The sequence below is a fragment of the Perissodus microlepis genome, chromosome 6 (genome assembly GCF_051167445.1).
Source record: "Perissodus microlepis isolate ML-2025 ecotype Zambia chromosome 6, ASM5116744v1, whole genome shotgun sequence".
Classification (NCBI taxonomy): domain Eukaryota; kingdom Metazoa; phylum Chordata; class Actinopteri; order Cichliformes; family Cichlidae; genus Perissodus; species Perissodus microlepis.
In genome coordinates, this window is record NC_140466.1 from 4,149,231 (window position 1) to 4,170,607 (window position 21,377).

General features: G+C 41.5%; 1 protein-coding gene and 1 long non-coding RNA gene across 5 annotated transcripts in view; one reads left to right on the forward strand and one right to left on the reverse strand.

The window, feature by feature from the left end:
- Nucleotides 1-21,377, reverse strand: part of rptor (regulatory associated protein of MTOR, complex 1) — a 195,400-nt gene that overhangs the window by 55,486 nt on the left and 118,537 nt on the right. For all 4 annotated transcript variants that reach the window (XM_084930273.1, XM_084930272.1, XM_084930270.1 and 1 more), the window contains exons 11-16: nt 13,686-13,761; nt 9,804-9,905; nt 5,584-5,667; nt 4,458-4,568; nt 3,881-3,955; nt 2,678-2,743 (exon numbers count right to left, since the gene is read on the reverse strand). In XM_084930273.1, the coding sequence (XP_084786399.1) occupies nt 2,678-2,743; nt 3,881-3,955; nt 4,458-4,568; nt 5,584-5,667; nt 9,804-9,905; nt 13,686-13,761 (514 nt within the window). The remainder of the gene's footprint in view (nt 1-2,677; nt 2,744-3,880; nt 3,956-4,457; nt 4,569-5,583; nt 5,668-9,803; nt 9,906-13,685; nt 13,762-21,377) is intronic.
- Nucleotides 1,809-8,410, forward strand: LOC146384857 (uncharacterized). Its single transcript, XR_014800440.1, has 3 exons — nt 1,809-2,469; nt 3,941-4,013; nt 6,528-8,410. It is a non-coding gene; the product is annotated as an uncharacterized LOC146384857 (long non-coding RNA).

A 21,377-nucleotide genomic window follows, 5' to 3' on the forward strand; every position in this document is an offset into this window, starting at 1 on the left:
TAACAATAACCTTCCCGCTAAATCTAATAAAATACAATATCTGCAGTCATCTCGAGCAGCGCACAGGTGTGAAGCTGGGAGCAGACTTGTAGCTCATTAGCCAGTTAATAACCACTAACCTGTAACCTCACACTGTGTGATGGACAAAAAGATGATGAGCTCTGTGGCAGCATGACTTTTTCCTTTCAACCCATTTGGGCTTTAAAAAAATCATCTGTGAACAAAAGGTAATTGGTTACCAAGTTTTCAGATGGTCCAAAGCACGAGAGGGAAGCTGGCGGCTTTATTTAAAATCATCGTAAAGTTTCTTTTTGATGGATTTTTTTGTCACTAACAAGTGTTCTCTCTCTCGTTTTCGCTGCTGTCGCGTTTCTTCTTTTCACAGACTTTTTCAAATGCTGAACTATCATTAATAACACTACAGACTCCCTGTCGTTTCTCACACACAAACGGTCACTATCTGCTAGCCTGTCTGTGTGTAGTTCAAATGTTCAACAGTACAAGATAAAACTACCCAACCTACAGTGCACGTTCAAACCCTTCATCTCCACAAATGATTAATTGTTATAATACCCAGGACTTTGACAGCGTACTAGACTTTATTCTAAAGCACACGTGGAACATGAAACGTGTCCGTCACTGTTTTTTCTTCTCAACCTTGAAGCCTCGTGACTCTTTGCATCACATTGCAAGGCCTTTTTATCACGTATGATTCATTCCTAACACATCGATGACTCTTATATGTAAAAGTGGGACAATGCTCCTTAGCACTCTCAAACAAGCAGGATTACACGGTGGTACTAATTCATTAACTACCCCACTGGATCTGATCACAGTGTTACAATGTCCGGCAGTAGTAAGAACAGGAATTAAATATTTTGCTGCCTACAAATGGAATTAATTACAAAAGCCTGTGAAGTTACATTGGAAAGTTTAAAAAATAAATTCATGAGTAGATTTATTCACATGTATAATATAGTGTTGTATAATGTATATGTGGTACTGTTAGACAGGTCTTTCTTGAAAAAGACATCCCACACTCAGAAAGGATTTAATACTAATATTGCCACTATTATTATTATTATTATTATTATTATTCGTAGTAGTAGTAGTAATAATAATAATAATAATAATAATAATAATAATAATAATAATAATAATGATGATGATGATGATGATCTCCTCTACATGATTTTTAGATTAATTGAAGATTGTAAATTGCCATTAGCTCCAGGTGTTAGTGATTGTGGTCGCCCATCTGTCACTGTTAGTCATGTGATGGACTGGTTCCCCATCCAGGATGCCCCACGCCTGCTGAGACTTGCAGGATCCAGCCTCACTGCAACCCTGAAACGGTGAGTGGTCACAGTAGAGTAAAAAGAGGACAGCAATCTTTTGGATCTAGGAAAAAAGTTGGTTGTTCATTTTTTTGCTTGAATTTTTGGTCTGCATATTTTTTTGCTGAATAACTGCAAGTAGCTGCATTGACCAACCAGCTGCCTGCATATGATGCCTTTAGGGGAGTTCTGTAAATTACAAAGAAATTACAAAAAGAAGCCAAATATACCAAATATAACTTCAAAGTACAGTCTGACTCTCTGTGCAGTTTACAAAGACCTGTGTGATTATGCAAAGATCTAGTAAATGTGTCATTTCTCAAGTTTTCTTGAAAATTCAACCTCTCTTACACACACAAACCGCAATAAACGAGAAGGGGAGAGAATCTTCTTTCGTCTCCAACAAATTGAGGCATCATAACAGCGCATCATTTGTCAGCAGCTACACAGCGTAACCCTCCCCACCCCTAATGTTTCTCATCGTTCTCTCGGCTCTGATGGATCCTCCCAGCTGAACCCAGAGAGCTGGAATATTAAGACACCATGGCTCGGTGACATGTTCGCGACAGCGAAACTGCAGTAATGAGCGCTGTTGTTGAAAGGAAGAGGAATAAATAATGGAGATGTGGAGCAGGCAGAGAGTCTCAGTGTAATGCTGAGGATCATCTATTATTTACACAGACCTGTGAGAGAGGTAGGCGTGCTAAGGACACAGGGATACCGGAGAAGAATGGCTGTTTCTGAGCTTGAGAGCACATACAGCTTTTATGATTTGTCACATTTATATACTGTAATGTCGAGACGGGGAGGAGTAGAGGAGAAATGAATGAGTCAAATAACATTCACAACTAGACAGAAAAATAACCACAGAGACCAGGAGCAGGAGCGAAATGGAGTGATGGCGGAATATTTCTTTGTGGAATAGAGTGTCAAGAAGTGCGTGCGTGCGCGTGTCGACTCCATGAAATGACGAGCTACATCCCTACATCGCACCCCTGGACGTTTGATTAGCGTCAGACACAAAAGGCTTCTGGGACTGAACACCGCACGCCAGCAGCAGGCCGAAGTGACACCTGCGGTGATAAAGTGTCACCGCAGAGGTGGCTGTGGGACGGAAACGGAGATTGCAGAGGTGACTGTGGGTGACAAAACTGTCACATAACCAATATCTCCCAGAAATACACAATAGACGAGAGAGTGATCTTTCAAAGTGACGGCTGGCCCCGAAAGAAGGCGCCGTTCTGTTGAGGGAAGTGAATGAATATGTTCGCCTATTTGGATTTCTAGCAAGCAAACAGACAGCGATGAAGAAATACAAACGTGTTCAGACATCCTCCTACCTGCCCTGTGGTATAGTTGTTCACTATAACAGCTAAAATGAAGACAGCCATGGTCCGATGCTCAGCCTGAAACAGAGAAAAGGACAGAATTAAGATTTTACGTCAGTTCCACTCTACGTTTCTCGTTTATCTTAAACTAATTTGTTGTGAAGCAGTAAGATAAAGTGGACCTATTATAGTTTAATATGCGAGTGGAAAATCTTCATATTAAACAGGGACAACATTTTAGACAGCAAGGTGAGCAAAAAAATCAGGATTCAGACTGCTCAGATTTTTGTGCACCTGGTCGACATTAACTTTCATGGTTTCCTTTTAGAGGCCAGAGAAACAGCTCCAAGCAAAGCATCTTCACTGACATTCTCCGCTTGACCGCTTCAATTTATAGGGCTTGACCAGGGTCAAGTTCAATATCAGGTTTCAAGTTAAAGAAGGATAAGAGTCATCACGTGTTCCTCTCATGCCACTACACAGACGACTGAGTTGACTAAAGATGAAGTTTGGAGATGAGGAACAAACATTTGTCATTAAGAGCGAACTGATTAGCAGTTAGCAAATTATTTTGCCATCAAACATGGATCACGTGACTCTTTCCGGGTCACTTTGCTCTGTGTTTTTGCATATCGATAACAAAACAGTAACATTTTAGATAACATATAGAAAAAACATAATGAAAACGTGTCTGATCGTTAGCGCATCCAGTTTCGGAACCGTTTCCTAATTTTATAATTGAACTTAGTAAATAAATGACAATTTCTATAATAATGCAATGTCATGAAAACTCTGAAAAAAGGGAAATGGCGAGAAGTCACAATAAAAAGATGAAACTAATATTATGTTGATGGAATTTTTGCTTGTATTAATAACTTATTCCTAAAGACAACAGCCATATTTTTAGTGCTCAATTAACTTCTGCAAACCTTTATCAAACCTTTTCACTACCTACTACAGACTATTATTGTTTCTTAAGAGGTGGATCCTTCATTTAGGCAGAAAATTTACTAGAGAGACTGAAGAGTTTAAACACTGTTTTCAGAACGCCTTTTAGAGAAAGAACATTAAAGGAGTGAAGTACAGCAGCTGGTTGAGAAATTACATGAAAGGAGTAACACCAGATACGGAATAACACAGAAGTCCACTTCAAGACTCCCAGCTGGAATATTTAAACAGAATTTTGCTTTCTTGATGACGATGGCGGATACTCACAGGCATGTAATTGTCAGCCAACACTGACAGGAAGTACTTGTGCCCATTGTCTTTCACCAGGTCAGCTTGACATGACTGTGGAAACAGAAGGAAGGAGAAGATGGTGGAGACTTCACAGCAGATATATTATGGGGTATGTTTGTTTCTTTCAAGCAGAGCCTCAAAACTTTGCATGAATACTGATTATAAATGTTATTATTGCAGGAGCGTACGGCCCCGAGCAGGGACTAAAATATGAAACATGGCAGAATTGAGATGTAAATCCTAGATTACTCCTAATTATTTCATCAGTGCCAGAAAGCTCTTCTGATGCCACATGCTGCTTCTGTACTTGAGGGTTTATCATGTTTTTCGTCTGTAACATGAAACAAAGTGACGAGCAGTGAAGCTCAAGATCAAAGTCTGCGTCTGATTCAAACATCTTCAAAAAGTGTCGGAGGAGTTAAATCAGATAAATTATTGTAGGAAACAAGGAAAAAGTTAATTCAAGTAAATGAACCTTTTTCAGTCTATGAAAATAAATATAATAATATAGAATAAACTGGACTTTGAAGTGTGCGAGTGTGATTTTACGTACGCTGTCCACAGCGAGGATTTTAGCCCAGATGAAAACCAGCAGCGGCCGCAGCTCTCTGGCTGAGCTCTGAAGCAGCTTTAACACGTAGGGGAAGATCCCCACGGACAAGGCCTGGGAACACAGAACAGGCAAACACGGAGCGCTGGTGTTTATAAAGCTGTATTGACGTTACCGTTATGGGTCAGGCTTTGCTGTTGAACCTGACCGTCCAAGTGTGAAGGCCGAGACGCACCTGTGGTTTAAAAAAGTCAAGGCGGACACCAGAATGAAAAGTAGCCGAGCACAAGCTGGGAGCCCGAAAGACTTGCTGAAAATACAACCTGGCTTTGGACTTATTTCACCTTCCAGCTAAAAGAACGAGAGATTCTCTTTTCGAGGAGCGTGCTAACAATTTGGCTATTATACAATATCCAATTAAATAAACTATCCAACAGCAATAACACCATACTTTGGGATTTTAATCTTAAACTTATATTGATCTGAATTACAAATGCTAAATTCTAAAAAGATTTTCACTGGAGGTTTTACAGATGCAGCAGCGTCCTGTTCATAATAAGATAATAATCTGGTGTTATACGTGTAACTAAAAAAAAGCATACAGCTGATGGTTTTACATTCAGTCTTCAGATGTATCTGCTTTCTCCCCAGTGACGGGCAGCAGCACCTGACTTTAACCCACTAAAAACACTAATATCTTATTTAAAATATAAATAAATTAACAAAAAGAAGACAAACTGCTAGCAGCATGCTAACTAGTACAGCCAGGTCCACTGCCCATTTCAAAATGCAAGAAATCTAAACAATAAGCTAATATTCAGCTGTCATAGTGTTTTTAAAACCTAAAAATTTGCATAACAGATATTTTGCACATCCTGACACAAGTCTTAGATTCTTAATTTTTTTGGATAAGTGTACAAAAGTGAATATTGTCGAGCTTTGCAAACCTCTAAATCAGTACAAACAAACTCAGTTTCATATTTCCTTTTAATAAAGAAATAATGATGTAAGCTATGAGAGGCATGTGTTTGAAGGACACGTGGCGCTCCCTGCCTCCAGTGCTGAGCACAGGATGGAGGGTTGTGATCTCATTCATGTTATTTTTTAAACATTCATAGCAAAAACGCACCAGACTGACGGCCCAGGGTCCCAAATCCAGAAACCGTCCGAGCAGGTCCAGAGCACGCAGCCGGTGCACCTGACTCAGGAGGACCTGAAAGAGAGCAAAGGTCAAAGGTTGATGCTGCCGCCTCTGAACTGAGAGGAAGTCTAAGATTAAAGTAGCAGGAGGAGGAAGAACAAGAGGAGAAATGTTGTAGAGGTGCAGTAAAACAGGTGGCTCTCCCACCAGTACTGCTAACACACTGGCACCAGATTTCATGAGTGGGCGGCAGGGTGCGTCCTCTTGGCTGCCATTTTATTCGAGATCTTACTGCGATACTGGTACGGGTAAATACCTGATTGGGCTTTTTTTTCCTGCAGAGAAATTTTGGCAGCTACTTAAGCCCCAAAGGAAAATCCCCTCCCCCTTTTGAATGCTGTAATTGGAATTCTTTTGTTGTTAATTGGGGTTTCATTCGAATTGTTTTTTTGTTTTTTGTTTTTTTACCAAAGAGACAAAAATAACAGGAACATGCACAGATTTCTGTCCAATGAACTCATTGCCTCTGTTGTATGCTGCGATCATGCTTACTGCCGCGTGCAGTCAGCCCCACAGGCCGATTCTGAGCCAAGAAAAACCCAAAGCAACAGAGATGCCAAACGGGATCACGATGTAACGGTTTTGGCCAAGTAGAAGTATTTTAAGGATGCAAATGTTAAGCGCTAAAATTGTATGCGTGTATGTTTGGTTGGACTAACATTATGTGCAGTGTGCCACAAAGCCTGTGTGAAGGCTGGACACTGATCCATCCCCATGTGACCACCCTGCAGTGTGTGTGGGAACAAGCATATGGAGGAACCCAGGAATACACACCCACACACACACACACACACACACACACACACATACATTTAGACATTTCCAGGGAATCATAATGTATTAATGACTTCCTCTGTGCCTTCGACCCGCAGGGTGTGACCACAGAAACAGATCAGGGAAAGACCGGACCAGGGATGCCTTCAACTCTGAGGAAGTGTGTGGGAACAAGGAAGTGTGTGACGCAGGCGCGTGCTCTGCAGGAAGAAAAAAAGCCACCTGGCAAAAATACTAAAGAAATCCTCCTGATCTCGGTTTAAAGGAAAAAAAATCTCATTCCTCATCCAGTCCCCACCCCTTTCCCAATTCTCTATATATTTTTAGATGCATAGTCAGTGTAAAAATGGTCATAGCATGGTGACATCACCACTAATTAGTGAAGTCTCATAATGAAGCCAGGAACTGAGCAATTTCCCCACCGCCATCTCTTTGGACCCGGACGCGACGAATGAGCAGCAGCTCTAACAGTGAAATCAAGGACACAACACACCCTTGACTATCCTTCCTTAATGACTGTAACAATAACCATAATTCAAAAACGAACTTAATCTTTTCTTCAGTGTAACCTAAAACTACCGATTGAGCCCAATAAAGTCATCAGGGCAGTTTCCACAGAGGGCAGAGAGAAAAGAATCCAAGGGTCGTTCTCTGTACGGTGCTAGACAACTGCAAGTCTTTGCACACCCAGGAGTCGCCCCTGCCGGCAGCTTTAAGGCACTCAGAAGCTACAGCCATCTTTAACATTGTTTACAATTAGGCCATGCTTTTGAGGCGCTAACTTTGGAACAGCCTTCCTTAATGCATCAGTTTGGCCAAATCATTAGTACTTTTTATAGGTCTATGGATGGAAGTTTGTTATTGATTATTGCAATTAATTTACCAATCTAGTACTTAGATTTGATATCTGTCCAATTAGGACTTGAAGAGCTGGATCAGGTTACAATGGAACAATTCAGTTTAACTTGCTTCGTCAGGACTCCAGTTGCTAAGAGGATAGCTAACATAGTATGCAGGAAGCTAACAGCAACTATTCAACTATTAGGAGGTACTTTCCACCTGAAATACTTTAACTGGAAACTGCACACGTGAACCGAAATGACTGAAAAGTTTCAGCCATGAGGTTTTCCCCCTTTGTTCTCACTCTGGTTATGTTCAGTGTAAAAGTTGGTGGAAACTCTTTGTCACACTTAAAATAACATATTATGTTGAGGTCAACTCAGTCAAATTATCATTATGTTGTTTTAGCTCCACTCAGTGTGTGAGGGGTTGCACTCACAGCGAGACCAACAGCAGGGAAAGGAGAAACAAGCGTAACTAGAAACAGCAGCAGCAAACAATCAAATCCGTTCAGATCATTTATCTGATAGCTGATGTTACGTTACGGAAAAACAAGGTGGTTCGAATCTCTTCCTCACCGTGAGGAATACAGCTTTGTGATTTAACAGGAGATTAATGTTGTCAGACACCACGGGCGTTGTATCGGAAGTGAAAAAAGTTGGAAAGGAATTTATAGAGTGCTACACAAATAAAATTATTATTATGATTCCACACAGCCCTAATCATAAGCTCATTTTATGCAAATAAATATCTGAGCAATTCTCTAAACATGCACACACATTAAAGCGCGTGTGCATGTTTACTGGAGCGGCTCATGTGTGTAACTCCATGCTCCCCATCCCCTTCGGTGCAGTGAGTAAGCGCTTCCTCTCATGACGCTGTATGTATGAACGTCGACACACGTTGCATCACATCATGATGCACCTGCAGGTATGAATCACTTGGGTGATACATAGAGAAGGAGATTAAAAAAAAAAAACACGTGTTTGAGTGTGTTGTTGTTACTATGGCGTCACAACTTGGAAACATTGTAACTCCAATAATCCGTCCTGGATGAAGGACTGCTTCCTGGGCTCTGTTGTTCTCCCTTTGCTCATTTCATTAAAGAGCGTTATTGATGGATTCCTGCCCGTTGCTCATCTTTTTTGTCACTCTTTGCACTTTTCAAATTGAGTCAGATTATATTTTGGCCTTTGACTGTAAATCCTGTAAGAATTCACCAGACTCTTTAGCTTCATTCTTATGCAAATGCATACTTAAATAGGTAGAAAACCTGTTTATGTGCCCATCAATTACATCACGGAGCAGGAAGTAGCCCTCACACTAGATGACACTGCCCTTACGGTGTACAGCTGCAATATGTTGTGTAATCTTAAAGGCTGCTGCTCCTTTCCTCTTATGTGCACATCAACAACACTCACACACACGCTGTACCCGGTGCTCGCCGATCAGTCTGCCTTTTCCTCAGCTTTTAACGGCTCCCGACAGAACTGCTGTATGGACGTGCTGCTGCTGGGAGCGCGCTGAGTCAGCAGAAAATTACCATTCAACACGGACAGCTACTATGCTGTGATATAGCACTACTATGTACTGTGATATAATACAACAGCACAACTGTACAACCCCGCGGGGTGATGGTGGTGGTGGAGGTGGGAAGAGGAAAATGAAGCATATGACCGCAGTTACTCAGCAGCTGATGCACTCTACGAGGATGTGCCAAGATTTCACTCTTGGACCTTTCACTCTCTCCAGCGTGTGGTGGTTTACACGTTCGCCTAACGAGATCCCGGGTTTGATCCTGGGAGGAGACACTAATGCCTCGGGGGATTGTGCCAATCAAAAATTCGGCGCTACCCGCTGTAGCGACCCCTCGTGAAATAAGAGAGGAGCTGAAAGCCGCTTCTACAAAGTTCAGCGCTACAGAAAACACAACATTCATGTTGCAAGTTTTCTTCCAGGCTTGTAAAAAAATAATAATTGGTCTGAAAATAATGAGCTCAATTTGCAAGAGGGACGACCTGAAGGTAGGAGTATGTTGTGTAATAAATTAAAAGAGACCTGTTAGCACTGTGACATTTGCAAAACAAAGACTCATACTGATACAGAATTATTATTGCATGTTGAAAATATAATTGCATTTCATTTTATTTTCTTGTCTTTTTCAAGCATTTTTATCTTCATCTTTTACTTTAGTGTCTCTCTTTTACTTTTGCGATCTCCGTTCCACGTTTTGCATATGACAGCTGGATTTTTATATCCTTTTCTATAGTTTTCTTGTTATATTTGACTGGTTTATCTGCAATGGTGAGGTGGAGAAAATTAGCGTCTTGCTTTTATGAATTATTATCTACATTTAAATGGAAATGTGGGCACAGAAAGCAGCGCCTCCTTTGCTCGCTTAGTTATTTCAGTGGCCCGAGTTCAGTTCTGTCCCCGGCCATTTGTTAGACATTTTACCCCACCCCCCGTTTGTCCTCAGCAGTTCCAGTCTCATAAAGCTGTGGGTGTGTGTCGAGGTGTGTGTGCGTCTGTACCTGCAGTACAATTGGGAGCTGCTCAGGTGGGTTTCTGTTCTCTACGCCCATCGTCAACCACACCTGAAACGCTGTCAGCTGCTCTGCGAAGAAAGGACTGTGCTGTGGACACAAGAAGCAATGAAATATTTATCACCATTTCAAATCATTTATTCTGCTTCAGCTTTCTCTCTCTTTCAAATGGACACACGCACGCATGCACACACACACACACACACACGCTCATAATGAGGTAGTCCTGCAGTTACAAGCCCATCATTTCATAAAAACATGAACATAATGAGCTCAGGAGTGACACCGCACTGCAGTAACAACATAAATCCTGATCTGTCATGATCACCTTCCCCTCTCCTCTCTCTGCTGTCATGGCACATTGTCTGATTGATTGGCTGCTGGCCGCAGAGTTTTCGATCACGCACAGTGTTTGAATTGCGACAGCCTCGTGTAGACCGCTGATGGATGTCGCGAGGGGAAAATAGCAGCGCTTCGCTGTTGGATGACTACATTAATTTGAGCATAATCAAAGCTTAATAACCCTACACACTCAGATACTGACACAATTGTGAAAAGTAGCGCTGCTTACTTAAAGATGACACCTGTGATGTAACTAAAGTACTTTTTTTCATTTGTTACTGTTGAGACTTTTGACAGACACAGACATAAAGTACTGTATGTAGTACTGTATGTAACAAATGTGTGATACTGTATACCAATAAGCGAATGTGGGTGAAGCTGTCAAAATTAATTAAAAATTAACATCACGGGCATGTAGCTCAAAAACTAGCTGGGTTGTTGCAAGACAAGAAATACGACAAAATGCTGGCTCATCAAATCCCAATAAATTCATATACAACATCATTTTGTCCTGAATTTGGTCTCTGCTTCCTGCTCTGGACATCACCATAATAGACAGAAAATAAAGACCAACATCTTTACACTGAGATAAGCTGATTATTACATTTTTAAAAACTGAACACTGATTTTAAACGTGTTGCCTTGACAAAGTAGTTACTGTGATGAATGACACAATTTTCCTTTTTTAGCTACAAATTACAAAAAAATATCTTTTAGAAAGATTTATAAAATGCCATGAAATATCAAAAATACATAAAGAAATAAAGTTATTACATACAGCAACAAAGATGTGGGGCACGAGTGGCATTTCTGGTTCCATATGAAATAAAATATGACTGTCGGGGTGTTTTACAGGTGCTAGAGAGGAGTTACAATGAGCAGAGACGCAATCTTTAAGATCTACCGTAAATAACATTCTCCCTTTTTTTTTTTTTACTCAGCTGTGACAAAGTCCAACAAAGAGAGGTAAAGGAGTCAAAGCACATCAGAGAGGAATTAAAGGCTCCTGAAAGACGGAGCAGGCAGATCTGCTTTAGGAGTCCTCAGAGGCTCAATTATAGTGTTGGTAAGTGTTTTTAGCCCAAGTGCAAGAGAAAGTAGGAGGAGGAGTGAGTGTGGAAAACTGCTCCTGGGGGAGCGATGCTCACCTCCCAGGGCCAGGTGGAGAGAAGGTGGAGTTCCCATATAAGAGTCCTAACATGGGAAAAGCTGCTGTGTGTTCTGCATCGTTGTTGCAGAGTCTAGTAACTGTTGGTCGGCTCATTCTTGTTCCCACAGCATTATAAGCAATGATGCTGCAGGATTTTTGACTTTTATGTAAAAGACTTGTTAAGTCAGTGTCAGTGCACCCCAGGGTGGCTGTGGCTACAATGTAGCTTGTCATCACCAGTGTGTGAATGTGTGCGTGAATGGGTGGATGACTGGATGTGTAAAGCGCTTTGGGGTCCTTAGGGACTAATAAAGCACTATACAAATACAGGCCATTTACCATTAATTATAACAATACTAAAAACAGTGTCCTTTCCAGAAGCTCCAGCTGCTAACTTACTGGACGAGCGCCTTAATTTGCAACTATCAGGCAAAGCTGTAATGTTTCGCGTCTATAACAAACTGTGCAGCCCGCGTTGTAGGCCTCAAGTCCACATGAGAGAAGGAGTTTGGTATAGGACTCAGTCCTTTCTCTGGTAAACTCTACATCACTCTGCGCCCGTCATTCCCTGTTACAATTCAAAGTAGTCCACAGGGCCCACTTATCTAAATCCAAACTAGCTAAGCTTTATCCCAGTTTAGACCCTCGCTGTAACAGGTGCGGGTCTGATGATGCCAATCTAACCCACACGTTTTGGACCCGCCCTGCCCTGGCAAATTTTTGGGAGGAGGTTTCCTGCACTTTGAACAAGGCTACCGGCCTGAAACTAGCTGTCAATCCCCTACTTGCTCTCTTTGGTACAGCGGGAGAGGATGATAAGTACATTCACGGAGCAAAGCGCAGGGTGCTGTCCTGCTGCTGCCCCGCCCTCCTATGTTCGGTGGCTTGCTGATCTCATGTCGTGTCTCAGTCTGGAAAAGATCCACTGCTCCATCCAGAACCAAAAGGGCACATTTGATAAAATTTGGGGTCTCTTTCTGGAAAACTTCTCTAAACTTCAACTTAAGGATGTTCCAGCTGACTAATGGATTTGCTTCTCCATAGTGGTCTGATGTCTGTCTGTGTTAACGGGAACGTGGAGCTCAGTGATGGTGTACCTAACATCTGTGTGGCTCTTATGGAGAGGGCTACTTAATATCATAATATTAATTCATCCAGGGCTGGGGCTTTTATTTTGTTGGGGGGGGGGTTTCTCTTTTTGTTTTGTTTTTTCCGTTTTTGTTTTTTTCTTTTGTCTCGTTGCTTGTTTGGTAAATAATAAGAGAGGAAAACAATGTTCAACCATGAGAAGTTCTGTTTTGTATTCATTGTAAACAGTTTGTGTTTTCCGTCTTCTTTTTTTTTCTTTGTAAACTATATCCACAAATACTCAATAAAAATATTTTTGAATTTAAAAAACAAAACAAAACAGTGTCCTGTGGTACTGTTAATCCACAGTAAGTTGTCTATCCACATGGTCCTTCCTGGGTTTCTCAAGGAAAAGGAGAAGGACAGTATGTAAAAAAAAAAAAAAAGGATCTTCTCCTAAACCCAACCAAGTAGTTTTGTCACATGAGCCTAACAAAGACATTTTGTTGCCTGAACCTAATCAAATCGCTTCGTTGTTTAAACCGAAGTAATTTTGTTTCATAGTCCTGACAAATTCAGTTGTTTAAACCTTCTAAAACACGTTTGTTCCTTTAACCTAACCAAGTAGCTCTGCTGCCAAAACCCAATAAAAGATTTTAGTTGCTTAAACCAATCAAAGCTACAAGATCACAACAATGAAACTGGCCACCTGCAAAGGCCCTGAAAAACATCACTTATGATGTTGTAAGGAAAATACACCAAGACAGTGATACAGATACGCTGTTGACTCACACAGATACAAAAAACAAAACAAAAAAAGTGTTACGATGACCCATATTTGTTAAGTCATCATCAGCTCAATCAGCTTTTTTGAAGAGCGCTTCCATTACACTCAGCATCTCCATCACGGTCCCCTGCCTCGTCAGTAAATATAACAATAAACAGTCGAGCGGCTGAAAGTGCAGGGCCAGTGCTTTCTGAAACTATATTTTATTTGACGCTCATACTTGAGTTATTAAACTTGACATTTTACAATGTAATCCGCCGGGGATGAGTGTGTGCGAGTGTGTTTGAGAGATTAATAGAGATGCTGTATATGCGGGTGGTGGCGAACTTGCAGTGCAAACAAGAACAGTTTGTTGTTTACAGGTGTCAGTGCTGGACACATTCAAGATGAAAGACATCCATCAATGCTAGAGGTCCCCTAGCCTCCAAGCTTCATGCATTTAATGCCAAAAAACACAACAACATGATGCATCAGAGGCATCAGTGGCTCTGTGCTTATTTGTCTCTCACACACACACACTTACTCTGAAGGCGGTGCCCTCCTCTATGATGGTGGGCAGCTGAGAGAGGCATATGTCCACGGCCAGGTCCCACGCTTGCCTGTAGAGAGGAAACACACACACACACACCGCATGTAAGTGACATCATATGTCATGAGGAAGATCCTGTAGAAATGTTTAGCTGATTTAGAGTTTAGAAATGTGTTAACATAGAATGTAGAATTATTGTAGAGACACTGACACTGCCCTCAATGTAATAAAGGCCTGATTGTGTCATGAACTTAGGAGTAGAGTATAGGAGACCCTCCCCAGTTGAACTGTGAAAGTAAAACAGAGAGGAGTTGGAAATTCCCCAGAGAATGCTTGGGTGGGGGTCTCAACATTTGACCTGGATAACTGTGGTCTGGAAGGGAGATGGGTTTATGACCTCTAGGGAGTCACCTTCCCCCACACAGTGTTTTAACTGTCACGCACACACATCCACACGCACGCTCACTTACGTGCACTCACACATACACACAGGTACGCGCATACACTCACTCACGAGCACTCATATAGACACGCGGGAACGCGCACATGTAGGCATTCACAGGCTCGCACACACACAAGTGAAAGTATGTAAACATAGCACTTAGTTTTAAGGCACCTTGTAGAGGGTTTAGAAGGGGGGTCACTGATACAAAACTGCATGTAACACACAAAGGAGTTGAGATCTGCAGAGAAAGTCCGGGGTCCTGTACATCTCCCTTCTAGAAGGTGTAATCAATAAGTGTGTATTAATAAAAGTGTTGTTAATTGACTACTGAGTCCTGGTGTTCTTTCTGGAGTCCTGACGAATATACGAACCGGGGTGAAACTGCTTTTGCAACAATCCTTAAATAAAACTTTTTTTCAGGACTTTCCAGGAAGAATAACAAAAAATAAATAAATGAATAAATAAAAATATCATAAAGAAACTGCCAACCGCATTTGGTAGTGTGGCATGGCCAAAGGAAGATCACATTAAACTGTGGCACCGTTTGCTACCTTTACGAGTTAGAAGCTGCATATATCAAACAGCTAAGACTCAAACTTCTTTCCATACCAGGCATGAACTGAGACCCTGAATCCAAGAATTTAGATCCAGTGATATTTTCTAAAGAACAATGTGTGCTAGCGATGTATTATAGGGTAAGGACTCTGTGACACTTCACCTTATATCCTATATACCAGAACTCCATATGAGTCCAGGCCAACTGTCGTAATACCTTCATACGATGTTGTCCACAGTGACCCTGGTAACAAACAGACTAATTTTATCCATATAATTTCCAGAGTCTTGGAAAATAATTTGTATGTATCCTTCACCTTAACAACAAGCAACAGTAAATTTGGTGCGGTGGTATTTTTGTGGTGGTTCTCCAGTCTTGGTGACTGTACACTACACATGTTTTAAACCACAAGCAACATGACTCATTTCACACAGCTCCTTATTATTGGGCTTCAGGACACTGTGTAAACTGGAAACGCCCCAAAAAACCAAACCATGGATGTTCAGAGTGGCGGACAACTTCCAAAAATTTCCAAAATAGTTCTTTACATAACAGAAATAGTCTTGATGTCGATTCTCTGGCCTTTAATTTATTCCATTTTTAACCAAAATACATGTAAATATTACATTTTATTGCTAAAGACTTGGCAGGGATTTCACTATTTACTGTTTTTTAACTTCTTGGTATTCTCCAGATTAACCTGAGTCTTGTCCAAGGTTGGAGGTAAACTTAGGGTTGGGTTTCGTTTTAGCACCATCCTCAAAAGGTAAACTCTCAGATCTACTGATTCTCATGTAGCCCCAAGCAGAATCAACAAAAGCAGGTCATAAACCAGACCTGGGCCATTTTTTCCATCCTGCCACTAACACTCATTTTGCTCAGCTCACGTTTTCTCCCTCGCACTCCTCATCATGCACACGGGCTTCTTTAAATTCGCAGCCTGAGGTCCTGAGGAGGGCAGTGAGGAGCCTTTAATCCCGTTGGAAACACAAGCTCTTCTCTCATGGCCATCATTTCTAATTCATGGGGTTATGTAACTCACATCAAACCTTATCACAGCTTCTCTTTTCTCTCTTTCTGCCCGTCTCTCTTCTCCCTTCACTTTCCAGCTCCTTCTTATTGCAGAAAATTGAACTCTGGGCCTCGATGGGGCTTTTTCCCCTCAGTTAACAGGAGTCGGGGGTTGAGTCATGTTCCCAGTCGATACGCAGCAACGTAATGTGATGCTGAACCACTGATGCTGAGTTCACTCTGTCTGAGACTCCTGCTTTAATGGCCTTTCCCATTATCTCAATGTGATATAATAGAGTTGCACTCTTGGTCAACAGCACATTGTTAAAGACATAATGGACCCTCTGATGAATGTGTAACATGCAAACATGCAATACAGCATGTAGGTAGAAAGCATTTGTGGCTATTCCAGCTTCTGTCAGCTGCTGCAAAAACAGAAGTGTATATCAATTCAGGAGCCGGTGTAGTCGCCTTCCAGTGAAAATATTACCCGTGCAAACACACACTACTGCTTTATTACAGATGCTGCTCGTTTTACAAAGTGTTGGTGCCACATGAGACCTAATTTTTGACGTACTATAAGCGCTAGTATAATCGTACTAGCCCTGGTTATATTCACGCACTGTTTCAACTAAGACTTCTGTTTACATGAATATCTTACATTGCAGTTAGCAAACAAATGATGCTGCCATATGTTTCTGAAAGATGTTAATACTAAAACATACAAAAAAGGCCGAACTTCCTCTAGATGCACAAGTCAGAGTGCTGTATTGTGTTATTTTGTTTTTATCCAACTCATTTTTAAAGACAAACGTGGAACAACACCTTGCTAACCAACCCAATCGGGTTTAATCCTCGTGCTTATTTAGACGCTACGCTGAAGTTGCTACAGTAGCTTTAGACTAGCTGGGCAACTTATTTCTAGAAGTGTGATGAGGCTGGCTTAAAAAGTGAGCCAGCCTCCATAGACACACATATGAAGTTGTCCAAAGTTTAAAGCAATAAAAAGCCTTTTTATAGTCTTATACAAAGAAAGGGTTTGATCTCAGTGGGAAGCTTATCCCCTTTTTTAATAACTCATATCCAGCCTTGACTGACAATTGTCCTGACATAAGGAGTCGACCAGTGTCGGCTAGGCCTCATCGTCGCTCATCACTGAATTAGACCTCTGCTCTGTTTTGTGCTGCTGATGCTTTTTGGAGCATTTTTAATTGAATTACTTCTACTGACCACCCAAGCAGGTTGTGCAGACTAACATGAAATATGAAGTCATGTGAAGGGAGGGACAAAAAAACCACACTGGAGATGTGATATCACAGGCACAGGCCAGTGCAACAACAGAAGAGGGAATGAGCTTACTTTAGTTAGCCATAAAGTGAGTAGATGATGTGCAGCTACTGAAGAAAGAAGATTCAACAAACTAGAAAGTGAGTCAGTGACCTTCATTATACCCGAGTTGGACTGTTTGCAGTATTATAGTATGTGTATCCTTAACACTTTCAATTTCATGCTTATCATCAACACTGGCACTCCTATGACTCCATCTAGATTCAGTGCAAGCTGCAATTTTTTCAGGGTCACGTCATACTGTGACTGCACTGCTGCTAAGAAGTTCCCCACTTAGTGGAAACCGCTTCTTTCTCCACTGTAACTTAAAACTATATATTACTTGTAGTGCTGTTACTTAATGTAATGCTCCGATTGCCATACAGCAACTTTAAAACTCGTTTTAAAATGCTTCTTTAAATGTGATCATATGCGCATCAGCAGGGATGAGGTGCTTCTAAAGGCCTCTAAAAGACAGGCGTTATCATTCTGTTCCCTGTTGGCTAGGAGGGCAAGCCTACTGAGGTGGCGGGATGCTGCCCCTCCCAACAGTGGTTATATGACCTCATGTCGTGTCTAAAACTGGAAAAAATAAGACATTTACTCCAGAACTCTACTGGGAAATTTCAAAGCATGTGGGGTCCTTTCCTTCATGCATTTCAAAATCTATAAGGATTTTTCAGCAAACTCTCTTATGTCAAGTGTGGAAATACAGTGTACAGGGCAGTGACCTGGGTGGGATTATTTTGCAGGGATTATGTTATGTTTCTCTCTTTTCTTCTTCTTTTATTTCACAGCCTTAAATGTACGGGCTGATTACCCCGAATGTACAGATCATCTGTAATCCCTTTCTTCTCTTTTTGTCCATATGTATAAAAGAAAAACTCCATGTGTGACTGCTACTGATGTTATTATACGAGCTGCTTTCCTTAGTTTCGGAGAACAATTATTGTTGGTTTTAGATACAGCTTGTTTCTTGATATGGTACAAAAAGTAAAACTTCTTCAAGTACAGGAGAGAAGACGCTGCTGGAGCATCTTTCAGAGTTATGGTAATCCTTAATAGATCCATTGGCGCTGACAGAGCTGCGAGAGCCTTATTTTTGGACATATGATATTAATATTGTAAAAAAATTGCTCTGAATTAAACGTGTTTTCTCGGTTTCATAACTTCAAGTACTGGGATTACAATCTGTGTGCACACATTGCCAACAAATCTCCATCCCTGCTGGTGTTTATGTAACCCAATGGTGTGGAAACCAGCAGATAGAGCAGTGCTATCAGCGAGGACACACTCACGGGGAGGAGGCTGCTGCACTGTTTAGGATGACAGCATTAACTTGGATGATGTCTGTGAATCCGAATGAGTAACTCATCACACCAAAGCCCGTCTGTGTGTAATGAGGGGACAGAGCAGGGGACCAGTTGGCGCTGACTAAGCTCTTTTTGTGTGTGCGAGTGCGTTGCCTGCAGAGAGTGGTGCAGCAACGCGCAAACAGGAGCGCAGATATAAAGCAGACACACACCCACGCACACTCCCACACTAAAACTGCCCACGAGGGAGCAATCAACCTGGGGTTTATCTGCTCTCTCCCATCTCCTCCATCTGAATAACAATTGCTGTTGGTGTTCAGGCACCAACATCGATCAACGAGCACCCAAACTGCTTAATTCCTCCTCTATGTTTTCCTTCCTTTCCCATCTATGTTCATCCAAACTTTTATTTTTCCACCAGCCTTATATCTCCAGCACGTCCCTTTTTTATTGTCCACTCGGTTTAGTTTTCTGCACTCTTAAAGCGCCTCTCTGCTGTTAATCTGTCGTGCTTAATACTGCATGTGCTGCTGTGAAACAAACTGATACTCTTAATTTCTTTGGCGGTAAACTGCAATGTACCCGCAATCTAAAAAAAAGTGGGTAGGCATGAGAATGAAAGGCTACTGCTTCAGTAAAGAGCAGTATTCTTTACAATAAGTGATGCCAGGCTGTTACACAACAAGTCACTCCTTGAGGCAATGAGAGTGAGAGATTTTTTTCCCAAACACAAGCCAGATAATGAGTGGGAGAGATGGAGGGAGGCATTTATAGAAGACCAAGAGGAGAAACAATAGATAGTGGGAGAAGTGTTGGTGTAAGTAAAGCAAGATAGACGATGGGATAATGTTCCTAGTAATGCCTAAAAGACTTTAAAAGCTCATCTCTGTGTTTACAAGTGTAGTTATGAGAATACATGACTAATAAATCAGTAAAATGATGCAGAAACTTGTCAGTCCCAAACTGTGTGAGTATAAATAAAACCTTTAAACTCTTATTTTGTGTTATTAAATAATTCAAAAAGGTTTTTTGTTTTTCCCCCGGTTTATTTTTGCGGTGTGCCTGCTTTTAAACTAAATCTGCCATGGCTGACACAGATAAAGATGTCCCACAAAGTCTTTTAACATCCCCCAGAGGACAAGTGCTTTTTTGCTGCTTTCAGTCAAAAGGTGGACGCATTTGGCTGCAGGTTAATGTGAGTGGGTGGGAAAAGAAACGGCAGCACTTTTACTCTAAATCCAACCTGTCTCATCTCTGCACTGCATTTATGTTGACTACAAAATAGATCTGAGGCACAGAAGGGTTTCAGCAGTGACGCTCCTACCAAGTAAAATGACAGAGATGAGAAATGACCATGCAGAGTCATCTGTTCTTTATTTTAAATGACGCTCGTCTGCACAGTCACCACATCAGGCTACAGCAACAAGGTTCTGTAGTGCGCAGACAAAGTGAGCATGAGAAGAGCAAAAACTCTTCTCATGCCACGAAGCACCAGAGGAAAATAACTGCAGTTCCTCAAACGACCACTTGAGGCCGACACTCAGTTTTACAGCAGATACATGCTAACATGCTTACAGCATGCTACAAACAACAGTTCTGGCCTCCATATGTAAACAACCCCGTCAGGACAAACACACAGGTGGCCCATTGCCCGTTTTGATTTAATTCCTCACAATTTTAATTCATAATAAAGGCCAGGCCTGCTGTTAAAGAAGGGTATGTTCAGCACTTGGGTGTATTAAAAGACACCCAAACAGGAGTTTTGTTTGGATTGCAGATGCAACGTGCATCTTGTGATAGCTGATAACTCCCTCAGCTTCACCCATCGACCCAGTTTAAAAACTGAGGCTTAAGTTTTAAGCTTTAGACATAAGTTTTAGTGTTCGACCGTCCTGATGCAAAGATAAAGAATTTTCTATTTAAAAACACACACATTTGCCGAGGAGAAGAAAAGAGGAAGGCTACAGAGAACATTCATGGATGTAGTGAAGGAGGACATGCAGACAGATGGTGTGACAGAAGAACATGCTCGGGAATAAGGATGAGATGGAGGCAGGCAGGCCGCTGTGCGACCCCTCGCGTGAGCAGCAAGAAGACTTCATATACAAAGGTGCATTTGTGAATCATAAAGATATACATAGAGTATACGTGTACTATTCCATATCAGAACACACTTTCCTGCTTTGTTACTGGTATTACAGGTATACTGTGAAAATTACCAGTCAATCAACATAAACACAGACTTTGCCCCGCCCCTGGTGAAGGCAGCTGTGTGCCTCTGCCATGTGGGAGAGAGCAGCACATGGAGCCAAACTGGAAACCGTCAACATGCAAAAATAAATGAGAAACAAGATTCGTGGAAACTAAACTTAGCATAAACGAAGAGCGTGCATATGCTCCAGAGAAGCAGCAAATAAAGACACCTACGTGTTTTGGCTTACACTTCTTCAACATTATATTTAGAGGTTGTGAGAGTAAATAAGGCACTTTTAATATGTTGTAGTAACTGTAGTTACACAGATGGGTTTACATTTTTACGCAGACCCTGACGCACCCTGTCCTGTTTTTGCTTATAGACTAGAGTGACAGCAACGCTCTTGGTCACATTGCTGCACATACAGATGCTCAGCTACTGTACACCTTCTCCTGCTTCTGTTTTCAGACAGAGCACAGAGCTGTTTCTGCGACACGGGTAAAACAGGCTGCAGTGCATCCAGTAGGAAAACAAACACTGTCATGCGTGAGCACGATCAGCTCTGGTGTCACGCTCTCAGGTTGCTTCTTCTGACTGGATTACTCTTGAAAACAGAAGATTTGAACAGCAGGTGGGTGGCACTTCTGTGAAAACGTCTACTGAATGCACAAAGATGAAGCTGAATGAGAGCTCCATAAACTCTCTACAAGTGCAGTTAAACTCCCAGAAATATCTCACTGCATTCAAAGCGTTTTTCCTAATTGCTTTGGTAAAATGAGGAATTACAAAAACAAAATAAATGGTCAGAAAGACGCAAAGTAATTCCTGATGGAAAACAGTT